The 20,271-nt window shown below is 41.9% G+C and overlaps 1 protein-coding gene across 6 annotated transcripts in view; it reads left to right on the top strand.

Annotated features, from left to right (window-relative positions):
• Positions 1-20,271, top strand: part of NEXN (nexilin F-actin binding protein) — a 73,560-nt gene that overhangs the window by 24,527 nt on the left and 28,762 nt on the right. For 5 of the 6 annotated variants that reach the window (XM_040360649.1, XM_040360648.1, XM_040360650.1 and 2 more), the window contains exons 2-4: positions 10,705-10,787; positions 14,842-15,033; positions 17,586-17,667. In XM_040360649.1, the coding sequence (XP_040216583.1) occupies positions 10,761-10,787; positions 14,842-15,033; positions 17,586-17,667 (301 nt within the window). In that variant the 5' untranslated portion in view covers positions 10,705-10,760. The remainder of the gene's footprint in view (positions 1-10,704; positions 10,788-14,841; positions 15,034-17,585; positions 17,668-20,271) is intronic. The other variant, XM_040360651.1, reaches the window with a different exon arrangement.

Here is a 20,271-nt window from a genome sequence, read left to right as displayed (position 1 = left end):
CTTTCCTGGCTCAGTGTCCAAGGGGGATAGGGTTAGGGGGCTACAGCATACCCAAAAGCAACAACAAAAATTCCCTCTGTTTAGTAATACCTTCTAGCACAGGTACCTTCGACCCTTCTCACAGGCTAATAATAAACCTTTAAGCCGAGACCATCAGTCCCAAGTTGTGGATCTTTAACCCGACATCAGAATTATATTGAACAGAACTCCTCTGAAGGTGCTCCCAATTAGTAACTACCTTCTGGTAATCCTAGGCCCTAGCATAGGCTAAGTTCCTATACTTTGGCTTGGCCCTACAACTGTGTCTTCCCCAGGCACCAAGCCTGGGAGGCAGAGGACCTCCTCTTCTGGCAGGAGCTCAGAAGGCAAAAACCAGAATCTCACAATAACATCCTCTCCAGGCAAATCCTGGGGGCGAAGGACTTTTGTAGAAGGTCTCCTCAAATCTAAAAAAAAAAAATCCGGCAATAATTTTTTTCATTAGAGTTTTTTCAAGACAATACACCAGTGTATTGTAGGCAAATAACAGTAATTGAAAACACATCCGTGAGAGTATATGAACAAACCGTAAAAAGGAAGGTTACAGTATTATAAGTCACATGCCAAATACAATATATTCTTCTCGAACAGGCATCAAAATGATGTCGCGTATACGAGTTCTCATGACAAAGCCACATGAGGAAGCCCAAAGTGTGCGCAATAAAGGTGTGCCTGATACCCAAAGGTGTTACAAGGCTAGGTTCTACAGAAGCTTTGCAGTGTTGTACTCCAGGGTCTGTGTTAACTAGAATCCTTTAGGAGTTGAGATGGGTTGCTGCACATGGTGTATGGGGTGTTGGCAAATGTGGGGGCAAAAAATAACACAGGAATGGAGAAAATGAAAAATAGATTACTAAAGATAGAGAAATAGAGAGGAGAGAATAAAAAAAAAAAAAATGGATGGGAGCTCCCCAAATGTTTATTCCCTCCCTCACTTCACATCCATCACTGTTGTAAACCTCCTTGTTATTGGCTTTGTGAAATGAATATTCGTAACCTACAACATTGTATCTAATTACTCTATCCACTAGAGAACACTTCACAGTAGCAGTTAGGCCTTGTACACACGACTGAACATGTCCGCTGAAACTGGTCCGCGGACCAGTTTCCGTGGACATGTCCGACCGTGTGTAGGGCCTAGCGGACAGTTTTCCGGCCTAGCGGACAGGTTTCCAGCGGACAAAAGTTTCTTAGCATGCTGAGAATTGATTCGACACATGCGTTGAAGCATTGAACTCGCGTGTAAGGCCTTGTACTCACGAGCAGACATGTCCGATGAAACCGGTCCGCGGACTGTTTTCATCGGACATGTCTGCCCGGGGACTTCTGTTCGATGGCTGTACACACCATCGAACAGAAGTCCGCGCGTAAACAATACACGGGGCGTGTCCGCTGTGTCGCCGCGCCGATGACGCGGTGTCGCCACGACAATGACGCGGCGACGTGGGCGGGTCTGCCTTTTAAATGCTTCCACACATGCGTCAAAGTCATTCGACGCATGCGAGGGATGGCGGGCGGCCGGACATGTACGGTAGGTCTGTACAGACGACCGTACATGTCCGGGCGGACAGGTTTCCAGCGGACTGTTTTAAAGCAAGTCCAGGAAACAGTTGTCCGCTGGAAACCTGTCCGATCCGCCCGAAAATGGTCCGCTCGGGCCTACACACGGCCAAACATGTCTGCTGAAACTGGTCCGCGGACCAGTTTCAGCAGACATGTTTGGTCGTGAGTACGGGGCCTTAGAGAACGTCGGTGTCTTATACGTCACCGCGTTCTCTGTCCGCGGGGATTTTGGTCTGATGGTGTGTACACACATCAGACCAAAAGCTCCCAGCAGACATGTCCGATAAAAACGGTCCGCGGATCGTTTTCATCGGACATGTCTGCTCGTGTGTACAAGGCCTGAGAGGCAAACAATGTCCCTGGACTTAGGGAAAACCCAACAAGCCCAGGTAATAATAACAAAGCTCAGGCTTGCTACAACCTACCTGTAAACACTACATTTGGACTAGAGACACCCCAACCAATGACAGGGTCCCTATATCACATACATGTCTGTATAAGTGTAGCATAAATTGATTCCTGTAATTTTCAATGGCCAAGTGAGGGGTATTTTGGAGCAGTGACAGAAAAAGATTTTTCTAATCATTCTTTATGTCATTTCAAATGAATTTTAAGAGAAGGGTTTCTGCACAACATAGTTTATATTTGAGATTCGTGCATTGTCTTGCTTTTAGTTTCTTTTTCAGGGTACGTGTTGTGGACCTGTACTGGTTTTTGATCTCTAAAGATGGATAGGTTTGTTCTAAAAACAAGCCCTTTCAACACTTTTAAGAGCTATTTACATGTGTGTCTGTCATTACTAGGGTGGACTGTGATATATTGCCTCCTCACCGCTCATGTTAACCACTAAAAGTCCACCACCCTGATACGGCATGCATTACACATGGTTGCAGAGCAGTTCTCATGCGGCCTTATTCACATGAATTTGGGTCATGTCTGGTGGCGGTGCTGAATGCAACCTTTGGTATAAATTTTGCACTGCAACCACAGCAGTGTTCACTAACATTGCCTCTGATCATGTTAACTTGCGGCTCAGCTGGGGGGGGGGGGGGGGGGGTGGTTAAAACCATGGGTTAACCATCTGTTTTAACCCACTGTCTTCAGGCACACAGCATTACATCCAGACGTAATTAATTTCAGGTACTTATATAACACTGTGAATTTACGCAGCGCTTTACATATATGTTGTACATTTACATCAGTCCCTGCCCTCAAGGAGCCCTAATGTCCCTAACTAACATGCATACACACACATACTAGAGCCAATTTAGACAGGAGCCAGTTAACCTACCAGAAAAAACAGTATCCGGAGGAAATGAACACAGGCACAGGGAGAACATGCAAACTCTATGCAGGTAGTCCATGGTTGGGATTCGAACCGACGAACATAGTGCTGCTAGGCAGAAGTGCTAACCACATAGCCACTATGCTGCCCCAAGCTCCAATGTGCTCCACACTACTTAGACTGGCACTTTTTAAGTAAAGCACAGCATCCAATCCTTGAAGTGAAGGTGTAAAGGGCAGTATTTAATACTTATGTCTTACTTAAATCACAATACTGTACCATTGGTACATAGTACAGCCAGAGCCGCTGATAAGGCGGTAAAGCTGGTCCTCCTGTACTGGGACCCATCAGTTCAAAACAGGGTGCTCAGGCAGAAGGAGGGACAGCCAACTGCCTTATTGCTGACAGGTATGGATCCCCCTGCAGCACTTCTGCACCCCCTTCCACTTGCTGTTAACCCTCCCCTGTGTTCCCCCTCTCCTCCTAAAGCGCTGCCAGCTTCCCTCCTCTCCCCCCGGCAGCTGCTGTGGGCAATTAGGGGGGTGTTTCAGGATGGAGAGCGAAGAGGGGACCACAAAATTAGTAATTTACCAGCCCCTTTCTTTTCTGAATGAACACCAAGAGCGATTGGTCCAGTTCGCTCATCACTGAAGCATAGTAAACTGTGTTTGTAAATGAACAAGAAGCCTCCGAGCTCTTCCTATTCATTTATTGTCCAGGGAAGTAAATAAATAGGCGGAGAAAGGGACTGATGAATCTCTGCCCTCAGGCCTTTTCTGTTTCAAATGTATCTCAAAAGGTCTGTTTAGACCCCTGATATTTTACCAAAGGCCCCTTCAACATGTAATTTTTTTTTTTTAAAAAGAGCAGTCAGCATTTGTATAGCTCTTCACAGAGCATTTGACAGGCTCACTGCCTGCTTTAATTCAACACTAGCGCATTGCAACTTTGTGCTTTGCATGCAGTTGCAGGGTGCTTGCAGTGCTATTGAATTGATCGATGAGGGTATAATCTCTGCCATGGTTGCGAAGCATAGCATCACGGCCATGGCATGTTAGCAAAAATATATCTAGTATATTTATTTATTTATTTTTCCTTGATGTATTTCTTACCATGTTTGTATGTCAATAATTATGTTCCATAACTAATCATGTGTTATTAAATTAATGATGATTATAAATTGCTCTTTTGTGATTACATTTCTGTATCATAAATGTACCGTGGTTACTGGTCTATTTATACCTTATCATGCCAATTTATAGGGAACCATGACATTCAAGTTATTTCATTTATTCTATTTATTACACCCTTATACCTCATTTAAAGTCCCAACTCCACTACTTCTCTGTTTTTGCATTAGCAAAAATATAATTAGATTTCTTTTTTGGAGGAGGCTTCCTGTCAAGTACATGGCCCCCGTGATTTCTAACAGCAGCCCTGGGTAAAGCACTGGACAAAGTGAAGTCAGACCAAAGCACTGGGACTTCTCAGAACTGATGACCATTGGTGTCTTCTTCAGCACAACATGCATTAAACTTGCAGAAGCACAAATGATAAGTATGCAGGAGACTGACAGGGTTCAGGGGGCCAGGAATCTGGTGGGAGTGATGGTAACAGAGTGGGTATTAATTCATGCTGCAGGAGATAACAGAGGAATTTAGTCTTTAGCTCTGATAACATTTCAGATTGGGAACATGACCCAACTAACGACTCACATACTCTCCTGGCAGCTGTCCACCTCTCATAATGCTGAGATATATGAATATAGCACAGAACACAGATACATGAATATGTGTGCAGAGCATCATCTTTTTAAATGCTAATACAAATAATTGTCTGTCTGAATCTTAAAGGCTGGCTCAAAAAATAATATAAAAAAAAGTTGACCTTCTAAAGAAGACCATGGGATCCATTACAGTCTAAACTGCTTGTAAAAAAAAAAACAACATCCTGCTTATTTTAGGACTTCAGATCCATTAGGACCTTACGATACATTTTCATATAAGCAGTTATCCCTGCCTAGACACAATTCAAAAGGAACTTGCCAAAATATGAAAGTTGGTATAGCTGACTCTAAGAGCCGGTTCACACAGGGGCGACCTGACAGGCGACTCAGCCACCTGACAAGTCGCGGTCCACAGTAGTCAATGGAACCGTTCTAATAGGAGCAACGCAAGTCGCTCCGACTTAGAAAAAGATTTTTGTACTCACCGTAAAATCTATTTCTCTGAATTCATGGACGGACACAGCAGCCTTTGACCTTAGGGTTATATCTGCTTCCTTCAGGAGAGTTTACCTGAAGGAAGCGGATATAACCCTAAGGTCAAAGGCTGCTGTGTCCATCCATGAACGGAAAATAGGATTTTTGTACTCACCGTAAAATTAATTTCTCTGAGTTCATGGACGGACACAGCAGCCTTTGACCTTAGGGTTATATCTGCTTCCTTCAGGAGAGTTTACCTGAAGGAAGCGGATATAACCCTAAGGTCAAAGGCTGCTGTGTCCGTCCATGAACGGAAGAGAAAGGTTCCTGTACGACTTTGGGGGCGACTTGCATTGACTTCAATACAGAAGTCATTTTGCAAGTTGCCTCTCAAGTCGCCTTGAGATCGCCTTGCCGAGTCGCCCCTAAAGTCGTGCCGCCTGTGTGTGAACCGGCTCTAATGTTATAGGCTATGGGCTTGTCATTCTCACTTCCGCTACCACTCAGTAATAGACTCCTGAGTAGGGTAGCATTCAGGGTGAGAGTTCTAAATTCACAGATTGGATAGGATAAAGCCTCGTACACACGATCGGATTTTCCGACGGGAATTGTGTGATGGCAGGCTGTTGTTGGAAAATCCGACGCTCCATCTGACAATTGTCGCATTTTCTGACAACAAATGTGGGATAGCATGCTTTAAAATTTTCCAACAACAAATGTGTGTTGTCGGATTATCCGATCGTGTGTACAGTCGGAAAAAAATCCAAAGTACAAACACGCATGCTCAGAAGCAATGCTCACCATAACACAATAGCAGAAGTTGCCCAAAGGGTGGCGCTAAAGAGCTGAAAAACCACATTGTTTCATGGTTGTTGGCTGACAATTCTTTGCCGTTTGTATGCAATACAAGTTCACAGCCAACGCTCCTTCAAACAAAAGTTTGAGTCCTTTGTCCGATGGAAATCCGATTGTGTGTACGAGGCTTTAGTCTTTGCAGCTTGCATCTTTAAAACCAAGTGAGTTTAAGTCCATTCTCAAGGTGACATAGTGGTTACTATGTTGCCTTGAGGTAGGGACCCTGCATGCTCCCAAAACGTTGGCTTATTTGAACGATGTGACATTGCACTAATAGAATATATATATATATATATATATATATATATATATATATATATATATATATATATATATATAATAGTATATATTTGCAACTGAGAGTTGTTCACATCTCATTGTTTCATTGTGGTTTGCACAGTGCCATTGTTAAATGACTCCTGTATAAATTATCCATACTATTAGATCAGCATTCTGTATGCAACCAAGGAGAACCTTGCACTACATACTTGTTGGTAGATATAAAGGGTAACTCCACTTTCATAGTGGATCGCATCCCACAGCACTGCTGATCACAGATTGAGGTAGAGAAGCAATAAGTGGCTCTTTACCATGTGATCAGCTGTGTTCAATCACAGAAGTATATAGAAGCCAGTTGTCGGCACTCCTTTCCTCACGCTGACAGCATGAGGAGAGGAGAGGAGAAGAGAGCCGATAATCGGCTTTTGTACAAGGGACATGTACACTGATAATCAGAGCACTGATTATCAGTGCAGTCCCACCAGTGCTGCCAATCAGTGCCGCCTCATCAGTGAAGGAGAAAAATTACCTGTTTGCTAAATTTGATAGCATACTATGAAAACATTTATTGTTTTTTTGATTTTCAGTCTTTATTTGTTTATTTAGCAAAAAAATCTGTGGTGATTAAATACCACCAAAAGAAAGCTATATTTGTGTGGGAAAAAAAAGATAAAAAGTTAGTATGGGTACAGTGCTGCATGACCGTGCAATTGTCATTGAAAGTGCGACAGCGCTGAAAGCTCAAAATTGGCCAAAGGGGGTAAAAGTGTCCAGTAGGCAAGTGGTTAAAAATGACCTTTCCAATTTGCAGCTCTGTTACTTTCTGTAAAATGCAATATGGCTACCTGGAGGTGTTCTGTACACATTTCCTGCTTGTGTGATTGGCTCACTGATTTTCCCAGAAGTCTGCACTAAGATACAAGTCAGATTTCCGGCATCCCCTGCAACTAAAATGTCATTTTTGTTGAGATACTCCTAATAGGAAATCACGTCCAAAAGGATGCAGACCCTGCAATGTTCCTCTTTAGAGCCCTGCAGGTGCAGCAGCTGGTTGATAATTATGAAACGACTCCCTTTAGATTTACTTTTCACACGGACACAGACAAACAGTGATTTCTTCAGAAAAACAAAAGGTAGAAATCTACAACACAGTTTGTTAAAATCCCTGTCATGTACATAGTGTAGATCACCCAGAGGGGATTTTTTTTTCCCCCTTTAAAGGAGGTTGTACAGATTGCAGAGTGTATGGCAAGTCTAAGGGTGGCATTGTGATCATGAGCCAAAATAAAAACGAGACAATCTCCTGTACATAAGTGTGTAGCCTGGTTCTAGTGGTAATGCGGATTCGACTTCACAGGAATTCCACTCCATGTTGCCCCCTAGGACTGGGGATGTCCTGTTGCCACTATGGGGAAAAAGATAAACAAAAGAGGGCGCACCGGTCTAGTGCATTATTCCACATTTATTAAAATTGAAACAAGAAAAAATATACTCGGCAGGCTTCGCAGATGAGGGGGTCCTCTGGTGGAGCCTGCTGGGTCCAGGACAAGTAGCTAGATGAGGGGGACGGGACAAATAGCTAGATGAGGGGGATGGGACAAATAGCTAGATGAGGGGGACGGGACAAATAGCTAGATGAGGGGGATGGGACAAATAGCTAGATGAGGGGGATGGGACAACTAGCTAGATAAGGAGGACGGGACAAATAGCTAGATGAGCGATTATAATTTAGGTGTTTGTGAGTATATTTTATCTTGTTTCAGTTTTATTAAACATTGTGGGATAATGTACTAGGCCGGTGCACCCTCTTTTGGTTGTTTTTTGTATGTGATCACCACTGTAAGGCGGGGCATTCTCCCCACCGATTACCAATGAGTAAAAAGTTTGGTCAAGGCTGCCTTAGATTAGAAGCTCCTTGAGGGCACGGACTGATGTGTAATTATTATATCCACAACTCACGGTACATTACCGTAAACAGCTGAACTATAAGAATAAATTAAAGAATATGAAATGTGGCATACTTTGCATATTTGACACCAACTCTATATGAAAATTATTTTCAGTAATAGTAATAAAATAAGGTAGATAGTGAACATTGCAGTTAGCGAAGGGATTGGTGGTCAGAGGGAAACAGGCCACCTTACATTGGTAATCATTGGGAGAATGGCCCTGTTACATTTGTGATCTGTGGGAGAAGGGCCCAATCAAACTGGTAATCATTGGGAAAATAGCCCCTTTACACTGGTGGTCATTGGAAGAAGGGCCTCATTACACTAGTGGTATGTGGGAGAAGGGACTCATTACACTAGTGGTATGTGGGAGAAGGGACTCATTACGCTGGTGGAAAGAATGCTTCTCACATTGGTGGTAAGTGGGAAGAATGCTCCTTACAATGGTGGTCACTGGGAAGAATTCTCCTTACATTGGTATTTTTGGTGGGAAGAAACCCCCTTATAGATAGTTAGAAAGATCATTGGTGTCAATGGTAACTTATCTGAGAAGCAAAACTTGCTCAATGAACCCTTAGCAACAGAGTAACCCTAGTTGAGAAAGACTACGTTGGAGCCACATATTCTCTACCACACTATCCGTTTGTTTACTTCCTATCCCTTGCTTTATTATCAATTATATACTATCCGAGTACACAGGGCCAGATTTACAGAGGAGATACGACGGCGTATCTCCTGATACACCGTCGTATCTCCTGTCGTATCTATGCGGCTGATTAATAGAATCAGCCCTAAGATCCGACAGGTGTAATTGACTTACACCGTCGGATCTTAGGATGCAATACTTCGGCCGCCGCTGGGGGGAGTTTGCGTCGTATTCCAGCGTCGGGAATGCAAATTAGCAGTTACGGCGATCCACAAAGGTTTTTCCCGCCGTTACGTCGGCGCAAGTCTTTTTTTTCCCATCGCAAAGTTAGGTGTGCTTTAACATGGTGTAAAATTACTGCACCATGTTAAAGTATGCCCGTCGTTCCCGCGTCGTAAGTACGTTACGCACGTCGCGATTCACAAACACGTCGGGCCGCCGTAAGTTCGCGCAAAGCACGTTGGGAAAATTGCGAACGGAGCATGCGCAGAACGTCCGGCTCGGGAGCCCGCCTAATTTAAATGGTACCCGCCCCATTTGAATTGGGCGGGCTTGCGCTGGACGACTTTACGTTACACCGCCGCAAGTTTCCAGGTAAGTGCTTTGAGGATCAGGCACTTACACTGAAAACTTGCGGCGATGTAACGTAAACGGGTTACGTTACACGGCCGCACATTTTCGTGAATCTGGCCCACAGTTCCTTCATTCCATCTCTGCGTATGCTATATTTTGAAGGACTGTCATAGACCAAGCCTGCTGACTGAGCATTCTGCATGGTTGAAAATCTAATATGGGCTGACAAATTTGTTTCATAATTTATGCCTGGTTTATTTGAAAATTTCATTTTGTGTCATATCTATAGATCAGAATCTTTAGCTACAAATAATGAATGTAAAATAATTTACAATATAAAGTGCATGCTGGATAGCAAACTGAAAGAGTAATGGATAAAAACGACTTGGACATTAAGATGCATTCCAATGGCAATGGAAATGTTTTGTTATAAAGTCCTATTTGCTCATTCAGAAACAATATCTGACATTGTTTTAAGCAATGCTATGCAAGCTGTTCTTCTATCATTACTACTAGTTTAAACTAAAACAAGGTTATGGGTCCGAAACGGCCCTGAACAGGAAGTCAGTTGTGTGTTAGAAACTACCGTATTTCCCTCACGTGGCTATTGTTAGCTCACGTACCCTGATTCTCAAACTCCTAAAGCTTTGCCATATTTGAAAACTTATTACAGATAGTTTAATATAAAGAAACCAACTTGTTAAAGTAGAACTAAAGGCACAACCTTCTTTTCCATTTTGGACAGAGAAATGGAGGGTTATAACCCCTATCAGATTTATTTTCTCCCTCTGTGTTCCATTGCAGAGATTTGCCTTTACATCCTGTCTTATAACCCAAACAGGAAGTAAGAGGAAATCTCTGCAAATTAATTGAATTCCTTGGGGACCTCTAGGTCACCAGAACTAGTATCCCCATTGGAAGTCTTCCCCTCTACTACTTTTCTGGAGACAATTCAAAATTTGGGATTTTCTTTTACTTTCACTTTCAATGATAATGGCAAACCGAACAAATAGAGAGGCAGAATCTCCCTAATGAGAGCACAGACAGCAATAAAAACTGACAAGCGGGAACAATCCATCTCCACTCTATCCAAAACAAAAAACAAAAGTTTTGCCTTTAATTATACTTTAATGATGTTCACAGACATTCCCAGTTTGGCTTAGTTTTCAGGTGTCTGGTTCTTTAGGCATTTGGATCTTACAGAAAGTTTTATTGTGTTATTCTGTGTGTGCAGAATGGACCCAGCCACACTGACTACATCTGTAAAAAGGAAATTAAAAAGCTTAACATGATGTATTTTGTATGTTTTCAGGCTGAGTGAGAAAGAAATCTAATTTCCGGGGGAACAAAAGGGAAGGGATAATAATCATGAATGACGTGGCTCAAAAGGCTGAGGTAGGTACAATAAATTTACCAAACATGAAAATGGATGTATAATAATAATTTACAGTAGCACTTTTACTTTTTAAAAATGACTGTATTTATTTTCTTTCAGGTACTCATGTGTAACAAATTACTAAAATGTTACTAACCATGACTGAAATGAATGTCTAGGGAATCAATAGTCCAGACAAATGTGTATATAAAATGTTTATATGTACAGTACATACAGCAGGAAAATAAGTATTGAACACATCACCATTTTTCTAGATAAATATATTTCTAAAGGTGCTATTGACATGAAATTTTCGCCACATGTCTTTAACAACCCATGCAATCCAGAAAGGGAGGTGCAAAAAGGCATGGAAAGCCAAGACACCAGCTGAAATCTATCAGTAATTAGAAATGAATCCTGCCTCTTGTCAGTTCAAATTAATATCAGCTGGTTCAGTTTCAACTGATGGCCTATAAGGCTGGGTTCACACTATACAACATAACAGTAGTACTACTTTCATCCTACTTTGTCCTGCGACATCGGTCCTACATTGGTCCATCCATCCAACTTTCATGAACAGGATACTACTGTGCTCCGACTTTGTCATAGTCTGACTTGTTCTTTGACCAATCAAAACAATCCCAGAGTGAGATAAATTCCTTTGAATGCTGCTGTAATCACATGTCGGATGTCAAAAGTCGGATGGTAAGGACAAGGCTCCTACTTTGGTCTGACTTCAATGATATATAATGGGCTGAAGTAGGATCAAAGTCGGACCAAAGTAGTACAGGGAGCATTTTCAAAGTCGGACCAGTTAATAAGACGGCTCTCATAGGGAAATATTGATTTTCACACGTCATGCGACATGAGCTCCCGAAGTCGGAGCGTTTGTTGGACCAGTGTGAACCTGGCCTTAAAAGGTGTCTCATTACCAAGGTGTCACACAAGAAACATTTCATGATGGGTAAAAGCAAAAAGCTCTCTCAAGACCTTAGAAACCCTATCGTTGCAAATCATACTATTGGCATTGTTTACAGAAGCATTTCTAAACTTCTGAATGTTGAAGTGGGCACAGTTGGAGCCATAATCTGGAAGTGGAAGGGGGGGGGGTAGGTAGAACCCGCGCTACGGACCAATTATTTTCAAGTGCTACTAGTATAGAATGTGTATTGCTTGTTAAGTGGCTGCCCCTACGTGAAAAACCACCGAAATGGAACATAAAGAGTAAATGGGAGTGGGGTAGTAGGTATTGGCGCCTCTTAATTTGTGTAAAACCAAAAAATAATGAATAAAAAAAAAACTTAAGATGAGGAATAGATCAGTAACCTCCTATGAATCCGTGCGTATATAGTTAATCTGGAAGTGGAAAGAACATAATTTCGCCATAAACTGGCAATGAACATGTGCTCCTTGCAAGATTTCTGACAGAGAAGTGAAAATAATTATCGGAAGAGTTGTACAAAAGCAGAGGACCAATTTTGGAGAGCTTCAGAAAGACCTGAAATTAACAGATATAATTATTTAAAAGAAAACAATAAGTAACGCATTCAACCACCATGGCCTGTATGCACGCTCACCACGCAAGACTGCATTGCTGAAGCTTGTTTAAAGTTTGCTGCACAACATTTAGACACGCCTGTGAAAAACTGGGAGAATATAGTCTGGTCAGATGAGACCAAAATTGAACTCTTTGGATGCCATAATACACACCATGTTTGGAGGTCAAATGCCACCCCCAAACCAACATTGAAGTTTGGAGGTGGAAACATCATGGTGTGGGGCTTTTTTTCAGCATGCGGTACTGGAAAACTTCATATCATTGAAAGAAGGATGAATGGAAAAATGTACCAAGACATTCTTGATAAAAATCTGATACCATTTACCAGGATGATGACGATGAAACAAGGGTGGAAATGATCCGCAAGATAATGATCCTAAACACAAAGCCAAGGAAACTCTCCATACAGGAGGCATCTTGAAGCTGTCATTACCAATGAAGGATTTTGTACCAAGTATTAAATACATTTCAGTTAGCGTGGTCAATACTTTTTCCCTGTGCCCTATTACATATAACTTAATTTCTGAATGTATTTGATTTGTTTCTTTGCATGTATGGATTGCATGGGTTGTTACTGACGTAATGAAAATTTCATGTCAATAGCACCTTTAGAAATATATTTACCTAGAAAAATGGTGAAGCGTTCAATATTCGTTTGCGTTCGGCTTTTTCCGGCGTATAGTTAAAGCTACTATATGGTGGCGTACTCAAAGTTAAGTATGGCCGTCGTTCCCGCCTCGCATTTTGAATTTTTTACGTCGTTCGCGAATAGGGATTTGCATAGAATGACGTCACCGTCGTGAGCATTGGCTTGTTCCGGGTTAATTTCGACCTTGCGCACTGGGATACCCCCACGGACGGCGCATGCGCAGTTAAAAAAAAAACGTTGTTTACGTCGGGTCACAACGTATTTACATAAAACACACCCCCATCAGAGATTTGAATGCCGCGCCATTACGCCGCCAAAGATACACTACGCTGCCGTAACTTACGGCGTGAATTCTTTGAGGATTCGAAAAAAAAAAAATAAGTTACGGCGGCGTAGTGTATCTTAGATACGCTGCGCCCGGCGGAGAGATGCGCCGCTGTACGTGGATCTGGGCCTTTATGTTTTTTGTATCACATAATTGTTTTTTTCACTTTAATTAGTTAATTAGTTATCTATTATAGCCATACACAAGATCTGTTCACAGTCAGATTTTTTTCTTCAATCTTTTTGAGCGCTGAACCGTATAATCCATACATCTCTAAAAAGGCCCTACAGGCCAAGTACAAAATGCAGTACCCAAACTAGTCCAACTTCATGTGAATTCTGATTGGTTACTGCAGAGCACTGCTCTTTGCACTTAGCTATTTGTTCCTTGCTTTGTTTACTTCTAATGGGATAAGCATCTTTATTACAAAGCTTGTCCAACTGAATGTGAACGACTTCTAGCTACTCCAGGCTGTACTTCTCACCTTGAGAGGTGACTGGTGTTTAAGAGGTTCAAGATAACTGCAACAATGACTTCTATAGGATACAATAAGGTACTGCATGTTGGTATAAAATAACACAACACTCTTCAAATATGGACATTTATCTTTTCAGCATATTTTTCATTTGCATTGAGTTTTTCTTTTCCATCTGCACCCCAATTTATCATCCAGCGGATATGTCCTGGACTTAAAGCTGAACTCCAGGTATAATCTTAATTGCACGCTGGCATTGATCCAGCTTGGACCAATGCCAGTATACAGATCACATACCTGAGGGACGGTTAGAGATGATGGCAATCACTGTAGTAGTTGGCAATACTATATGATCTTCCAAGTCCTGTGCCAAGTGGCATCCCCTCTGCACATTCAAATAAGGGAGTCAGAGTGCCTTGTCTTTAGTTTAAATCAAAATAAAGTGTTCTCTGATTGAATGAGGTGAAATTCAAGATGTCACCACCCCACTTCTCCAATCAGAGAACATTCTGTCTTACTACTCCACCCCCCTTTTATATCAATATGCTAATGGAATTACTAATTAATAAAGCTTTCTTTACCTACCTTATTTCATGCCCAGTTATGTCATTCCAAGGTCTCTGTGAAAAACAGGCAGATCATGGCTGGTGGGTGAAGCTGTACATAGATTCTCTGAAAGCAGCAGAGTGCCCTAGATAATGCCCCCCTGTAATGCTGACCCTCTGTGATTTAAAGGACTAAAATGCACTGAAAAAAAGTGGGTGTTCCAGTTCAGCTGGGGAGGAAAGAGATGAATGATATTGGACATACTTAAGCAGAAAATGAGACTACTCATTTGCTACAGTTTCTAATACACACTGTGAAGCTCACAGTGTGCAATGCAATAAGAGTAAAACAGGAGAGGAGCCTGCACTACTGTGCAAGGCTGAAGGTAAGGCCGGGGTTCAGCTTTAAGCAGAATTGCAGTATGAAAGCACAGACCCTGCTACACACTCACTTCTACTATCCATCTTCTATTGCCTAATCTGTCACGCTTTTCTGACTTTCCTGTTTTTCTCATCTTCAAGATTCTGCTCTCTTCAACTAAGCCTGTCCAAAAATGCTACGTCCCCAAGCTTGAAAAGGGAGATGTAATGAACAAATTTGAAGCCATGCATAAAGCCAGAGAAGACAGGAGCCAGAGGAAAACCACAGAGGAAAGACAGCGGAGGAAAGAGCAATATAACAGAGAGAAAATCTGGAACAAAAGGAAGCAAGAGGTTCTCTGTCCAGATAATTCACCCTTACACTAGTGTGTTTAGATGAATTAGATATCATTGACTTGGCCATGGGACAAAGTACAAGAGCACAGATTGACTGCTTTTACACAGGTCACAGAAATTCATTAAATGTATTTTATTTTGGGAGGGGGGCTAAGGGGGTTACATTATCCTCTAATAATTCAACTTACTCTTACTCCCTAGACCAGCCTTTCCCAGCCTCCTAACATGGAGGAACCCTTGAAACAACTTTGCGGGCCCCAGGGAACCCTTGCTAATTATTGCTGTGTCTAGAGCTCACTGTACATTAGTGTAATGGTCAAGAAGAATGCTCCTTACATTTGTGGTCATTGGGAAAAATAACCTCCTTGTGAATAGCTAGAGATAATTTTTAGTGGTTACTCAACAAAGAGGCTTTCTCATTACTTAAAGCGGAGGTTCACCCACAAATCAACTTTCTGCCATTAGATCCAGCATACTGCTGACATCTGCAGTATGCTATTTTTTTTTTTTTTTTGTACTTATCGTTTTATCAGCCGTTGTTATCCGGCTCCGAGCGGGGATTTCTGCGGGGAATAGGCGTTCCTAAGCCAAGCAGATTTGATTGACGGGCTGCTAAAGCGCGTCACGCCTTCCGAAAATACCGAGGTGACACTCGGGTGTTTACGGCGCCTGGCGTGTAGAGCTGACTGCACAGGCACCGTAAACACTCGAGTGTCACTTCGGGTATTTTCGGAAGGCGTGACGCGCTTTAGCAGCCCGTCAATCAACTCTGCTTGGCTTAGGAACGCCTATACCCGGAAGGAATCCCCGCTCGGAGCCGGATAACAACGGCTGATAAAACGATAAGTACAAAAAAAAAACAGCATACTGCAGATGTCAGCAGAATGCTGGATCTAATGGCAGAAAGTTGATTTTTGGGTGAACCCCCGCTTTAAGGAACCCATAGCAGCCTCTGGAGGAACCCTAGTTGACAAAGGCTGGCCTAGACTATGGCTATCCCTAGCACCAATGATTATCAAAGCTTCCCTCATCAACCAGTGTAAAAATATATATTAGGAAGTGAAAATCCCTGGCCGCTCTCCTACACAACTGGTATGTACAGACATCCTTCCATGTTGCTCATTAGCAATGAGTGTCTTGCCTGTTCCACTTGCAAATCAGTGGTTTTCCGTACTGCTTGGAGGAGGCTACCAGTGCTGCTGGCCCTTTTTCATAGCATTTCTTTGGTTTTCCGTACAAGCTACCTGTATGTCACACTAGTGCACTAAGATCTGGGGATGGGGGGAGTTTCTGTGTATGGCAATCAAAAGTTTAACAGCTGATTAGTTGGGTTTGAACTGGAGACTACCATTGGACAGCAGCAGGGAAGAATTAAAGACAGGTACGGCAAGGCATTTTAAGAAGGCCCTCATACTTTTCTTGTGAGGGGTATACTAAAAGCTGCAGTGTCAAAAGTGTCTACAGGTGCACTCACACTGGGCACGGTTGAATTGAACTATGCCCAAATTTAAATGTCCTCTCTCCCAATTGTTCTGCACTTACATTGGGCAAATACAAGTGTTCCCGGGCACACTTACATCAACCCCTCTGCCAACCAGATGGCAGTGATCTAAACTTTTGTGTTTATTCATCTATAGAGAGTTCTATGCTCTGGCACAGTTTGCGCTCACACTGAAACAAATCGTATCAGATCACATGTGAACTGTTCCCAGGACCATCTCTTCCATGTGGTCATTGTATGCCTAATGTTCCTAGACACGGTTTGGAGCACTCAAACTACACAAACTAATCAGACCAGGGGGGTGAACCATGCTCAGATAAATTTGCCAGTGTGAGTTCACCCTAAAATATATTTTCCTGTCTGCCTATACAAGTTTATATTCAGTACCTAAACTTGGAAATCAGTAATGCAGGGAATCCTGTGACTGTCATTACACTGTATTTTTGCATTTTAAGTTCTGTCTTTCACTAAACTATTAGCTTACAAATAGGGAGATGAACAGAATTAAATGTAGCATAATCATTTTATGGTACTATTGTTCAGTTCTACAATACAAGGACATTCTTGGAGGTAAACTCATTCTTGGAAACAAATTCCCAGAAGCTAAACTCCAATTTAGGTATCGTCAATGGAAATTAAGGACCAATGACCGTTATCGTATATGATATTTGTCTCCCCTGCAAGACAGACCATTTGGATACAGTGGGGTTGATTTACTAAAGGCAAATAGGCTGTTCAATTTGCAAAGGAAGTTGCGCTTTGCAAGGATATTCTCCCCAGAGCTTAGTGAATATGGTGAAATGTTACTTTGCAAAGAATACCCAATCACTTGCAAAGAACATAAAAAAAGCATTTTTGCTTGCAGATGATTGGATGGTGGAAATAGGCAGAACTTCACCTCATTCACTACGCTCTCAGAAAATTCCCCTGTCAAGTGCAACCTCCCTTGCAAAGTGAACTTTGACTTTAGTAAATAAACCTCTTTATCTGTAATCTAACATTTTATTTCTGCACTCAGTTAACCAAGTTGTCTTTTCCATTTGTCCAGATGAAAGAACTGCTAGCTTCTGATGATGAAGAAGAAGATAAACCCAAACAGGTAGAAAAGGGATATGTTCCAAAACTCACCGGTAAGTGATATAAATAAATCATATAACAAAAAATCGAAACTCAACCGATGTCATTCTAATGCCCCCTTGTGGTCTTACACAATGAATACACCGATGTTATGGACAAGCTTAGTGGCTACATAGGTGAATGAAAAAACATGTCATTAAAGGTGCTTTAATAAATTATCAATGGAGTAGTATGGAAAATAATATGTTCCGGGTTGGATAGTATATTCTGTTAATGCATTTTTTTTTTTTTAAGGAAACATTACAAAAATATGTGAGCTTTTGTTTCCAAACTCTTCTTCTGAAAATGCTAGTGAGCCGTTTTACTGACTCTCATCAGGAAGAAGTTTGGGGAACAACAGTTCTTACTTCACTCTATATATACAGTGCTCAGCATAAATGAGTACATCCCTTTTGAAAACCAAAACTTTAATAAATATCTCAATGAACACAAGAGCAATTTCCACAATTTTACAAACTTAATTTAATTGAACATTTGTTTAGCTCGTTACATGAAAGTAAGATTCCAAATCTTCAGTTTTAATTAAATTAGTTGATGCAAAAATGAATACACCCCACAACAAAAACGATTACATCTAGTATTTTGTATGACCTCCGTGATTTGTAAGGACAGCACAGAGTCTTCTAGGCATGGAATGAGCAAGTTGGTGAGATATTGCAACATCTATCTTTTTCCATTCTTCAAGAATGACCCCCTTCAGAGCCTGGATGTTGGATGGAGAGTGATGCTCAACTTGTCTCTTCAGAATTCCCCATAGGTGTTCGATTGGGTTTAGATCAGGAGACATACTTGGCCACCAAATCCACGAGGGCACGGAGTGATGGTAGCATCTTCTCTTTCAATATAGAGCAGTACATCTGTGAATTCTTGATACCATCAATGAAATACAGCTCCCTGATACAAGCACCATTCATGCAGCCCCACAGAAGGACACGGCCACCATGTTTCACTGTAGGGCACCGTGCATTTTCTTTGTACTCCTCACCTTTGCAACGCTAGTTTTGAAGCCATCAGTTCCAAGAACATTTATCTTGGTCTCATCACTCCAGAGTAGAGTCCCAGCAGTCTTTTTCAGCACAGACCCTAGCAATTTCTCGTGCATGGTCTTTAGGAGAGGCTTGCTTCGTGGACAACACCCATCTATGTCATTCCTCTGTAGTGTATGCCATATTGTGTCACAGGAAACAATCACTCCAGTTTGGCTTTCAACGTCTTTAGTTAACTGCAGTTAACTTGCATTGCGATTTTCTTCAATACTTCTCATCAGAAGATGCTCCTGTCAAGGTGTTAACTTCTGTGGATGGCCTGGATGTTTCTGTGAAATCGTAGCAGTTCAATTTTTGAAAAAATTTGTATCACTTTTGCTACAGTATTTTGAATGATAAGGAAAAATTAGCTGATCTTCTTGTAGCATTCATCTTTCTTGTGTAAAGAAATTATTTTCTTTCTAGGGCCTTGTGACATTTCTCTTCCATTTGGTGCCATTGCTGACAGCAGAAAATGGGAAGGGGGTTTCTTTGTTAAGTAACACCTTTTTATAATCATTTGTCTGCTGGACATACGTTTAATGAATAATTAGACTCACCTGTAGTTGAATTCTTATTAATTAGAATTTTGTTGTCTGAAATTTAGCTTTGCTCCTAAGGCCCCGTACACACGAGAGGATTTATCCGCGGGAACGGTCCTCCGGACCGTTTCCACGGATAAATCCTCTGGCGGATTTTGATCTGATGGTTGTACTAACCATCAGATCAAAATCCGCGCGGAATTCCCTCCGCGGTGACGTGTCGCGCCGTCGCCGCGATGATGACGCGGCGACGTGCGCGACGCTGTAATATAAGGACTTCCACGCATGCGTCGAATCATTACGACGCATGCGAGGGAGGGAATCGACGGATTGATCCGGTGAGTCTGTACAGACTCACCGGATCAATCCGCTGGACTGGATTCCATCGGATAGATTTCTTAGCATGCTAAGAAATTTTTATCCGCTGGAAATCCATCGGCCGGAAAAATATCCGCTGGATCGTACACACCAGCGGATCTATCCGCTGAAACCGATCCGCAGATAAATTCCAGCGGATAGATCCTCTCGTGTGTACGGGGCCCAAGACTTTCATTGGGGTGTATTTATTTTTGCAACATTATACACATGGTCTGAATTAGGAAAAATACTTTCTGTGTGTGCAAATTAACAAATCTTGGTTCAATGGTCCGCATTTATGGGAGTATTTTGTAGTATAGTGTCCTATTGAAAATGTTAATTCTGAAAGGAAAGGAAAGTTTTTCTGTCAAATCTGTTGGGATGTACTCCCTAATCCTAAGCACTGTACATGCAGTGAGTCTACAAATTATAAATCATTGAGGCAACAGGATCAACATGCCAGACAGACCACTAGCACTTTCATAAAGAAGTCATCAGTTCAAGCCCACATATTCTATTCATGACAGGTTATCTTTAATAAAACGCTTATGAGAAGGAATACCAAAGGAGACAGGAACAACAAGCGCCCAGAGGCGATTAAGTTCGCATGTGTTGCGCTATATAAGATTTCATTCATTCATTCATTCATTTAATATAGATGGGGTTCTAGCTT

This window comes from Rana temporaria, chromosome 7 (genome assembly GCF_905171775.1).
Source record: "Rana temporaria chromosome 7, aRanTem1.1, whole genome shotgun sequence".
In the NCBI taxonomy this organism is placed as follows: Eukaryota; Metazoa; Chordata; class Amphibia; order Anura; family Ranidae; genus Rana; species Rana temporaria.
This window is presented reverse-complemented; position numbering and strand designations above follow the sequence as displayed.